This window comes from Anoplophora glabripennis, unplaced genomic scaffold (assembly GCF_000390285.2).
Source record: "Anoplophora glabripennis isolate ALB-LARVAE unplaced genomic scaffold, Agla_2.0 scaffold360, whole genome shotgun sequence".
NCBI lineage: Eukaryota > Metazoa > Arthropoda > Insecta > Coleoptera > Cerambycidae > Anoplophora > Anoplophora glabripennis.
In genome coordinates this window covers 317,692-319,490 of record NW_019416516.1, presented here as the reverse complement: position 1 = coordinate 319,490, position 1,799 = coordinate 317,692, and the positions used below count along the sequence as shown (strand labels likewise).

Sequence of the window (1,799 nt, the reverse complement as noted above, 5' to 3'; positions counted from 1 at the left end):
AAAAAAAATATTTGGAAATTAATTTTTTTTGTTAAATATAGATACAATTAAGAAAAAATAGACTTTAAAATTATGATTTTTGAAAAAAATTAAATTGCAAATGGATAAATGTAATCTAATTGTTAAAAAATAAAAAAAGAATTAACTTTAAAATTTTACAGCTTTTCAAAAACCATTTGAAAGGTTGAGCGGTGAAAAAATTTTCAAATATCTAGATGCTTTATTTGACGCTGTGCAACATTTTGAAAATTCGAAAAATTTTTTTCAAAATTATTTACAAAATATTATTTTGCGAAAACTATCAAACCGATTTTAATGAAATTTGGTGTGTTGTTTTATTAACTCTAAAGATTTTATTTACAAAAATTAGAAAGCCCTCGGAGCAATTAAAATATTTTAAAACAATTACAACTTTTTTTCCTCTTCAATATTCTTCCAAAATGCATTGGTTCCAAGATATAAGTAAAAAAACTCCGATAAAACAGGTATTTTAAAAAATGTTTTAAACATTTTTGCAATTTTGAAAATGTTCCGGACCTCGCCCAGATCTGGGGATCTACACTTTTACGTGTAGATGTAGTGAAGGTACTCCAGAAAAAATTTGCTTGCCCCCTCTCACATCCACCCCAAAACAGATCCGCCCCGGTCTACAAAATCTCTTGCCTAATATTTGCTCTAAGTTCATTCCAAGCATTGCGGCAGATTTTTGCTTTGATTCAAAGAACATTGACTTCATTGGATATAATTTTATGAAAATTTATTGAATTCATTTGATTAGTCTTTAAAATAGAGCAAATATACAAGCTCCAGTTTTTCCTTGTAGAATCACTATACGTTTTCAACCGATATTTTTCCGACTCACATAGGAATACATTTGTAGAACCACTTGTCTGAGAAAAAATAGGAAAATGACCCGGTTCTAGTTGAAAATAATTTTTTCAAATCCAAATTATGGATTTATAATGGAATTATATTGCATGTTAAGGTTAAGGCATTGGCAGTAGCTAACTCAATAAATTACAGGCTCGACCAAACGACTATGCACCCGGATACCTGGAAGCTCAAACCGCCGTCTCTTTTCATAAACACTGGATGATAGATCCCATCAATGTTTACAAGAAATGGTTCGAGGATGTCGACATTAACACCAATACCAATCAAAATAGTATCCACAACGAGTTATAGATGTATATTTTATTGGATTGAATTTACATATATTTTAATGCAGTTTACTATTTATTGTATTTTAGATAAAAAATATATTTTTTAATAAATTATTTTTAGAAACGTGTTCATCACTAAAGTTCCTAGACCTAATTCCTTTCATAAATAAAAAATTATCTGCGATTATCACAAACGTTGTCTGACCTCCCAGTTATGAAGATCGAATACGACAGGATTTCAGTAGTAAAGTGACCTGTTGGAAAGTGAGATAAAATATAAAAACCGTTCTTACAATTCACTCAAAATAAAATTCAAATTCATTCAAAATAAAATTTAAAAATTCACCCACTGCATGTGACTGCTAAAGTACATTCATAGATTTAAGAGATTAACTATCTGCGTCGACCTGGGTTCAGTTACCGCCATCGTAAAATTCAATTACCAAAAGTTTATATAGAGTGCGTTGGTATAATCTTTTTCTGGGAACGAATTTTCAAGCAAATTGTTTCTGATGTGAAAATAAATAGATGAGATTCCTCTAAAACCAGTTTCAAAAATTATATTTAAAAGAGATTATAACACATGTACAAACGACACTCATAATCCGGGCGAATAAGACCAAACACATGCCTGTT

General features: G+C 29.7%; 1 protein-coding gene across 2 annotated transcripts in view; it reads left to right on the top strand.

Moving 5' to 3' along the window:
• The window catches only part of LOC108908479 (beta-1,3-glucosyltransferase), a 38,543-nt gene extending 37,304 nt beyond the window's left edge, over positions 1–1,239 (top strand). For both annotated transcript variants that reach the window (XM_018712524.1, XM_018712525.1), the window contains exon 10: positions 1,024–1,239. In XM_018712524.1, coding sequence (XP_018568040.1) covers positions 1,024–1,185 — 162 coding nt within the window. In that variant the 3' untranslated portion in view covers positions 1,186–1,239. The remainder of the gene's footprint in view (positions 1–1,023) is intronic.
• The last annotated feature ends 560 nt before the right edge of the window (positions 1,240–1,799 follow it).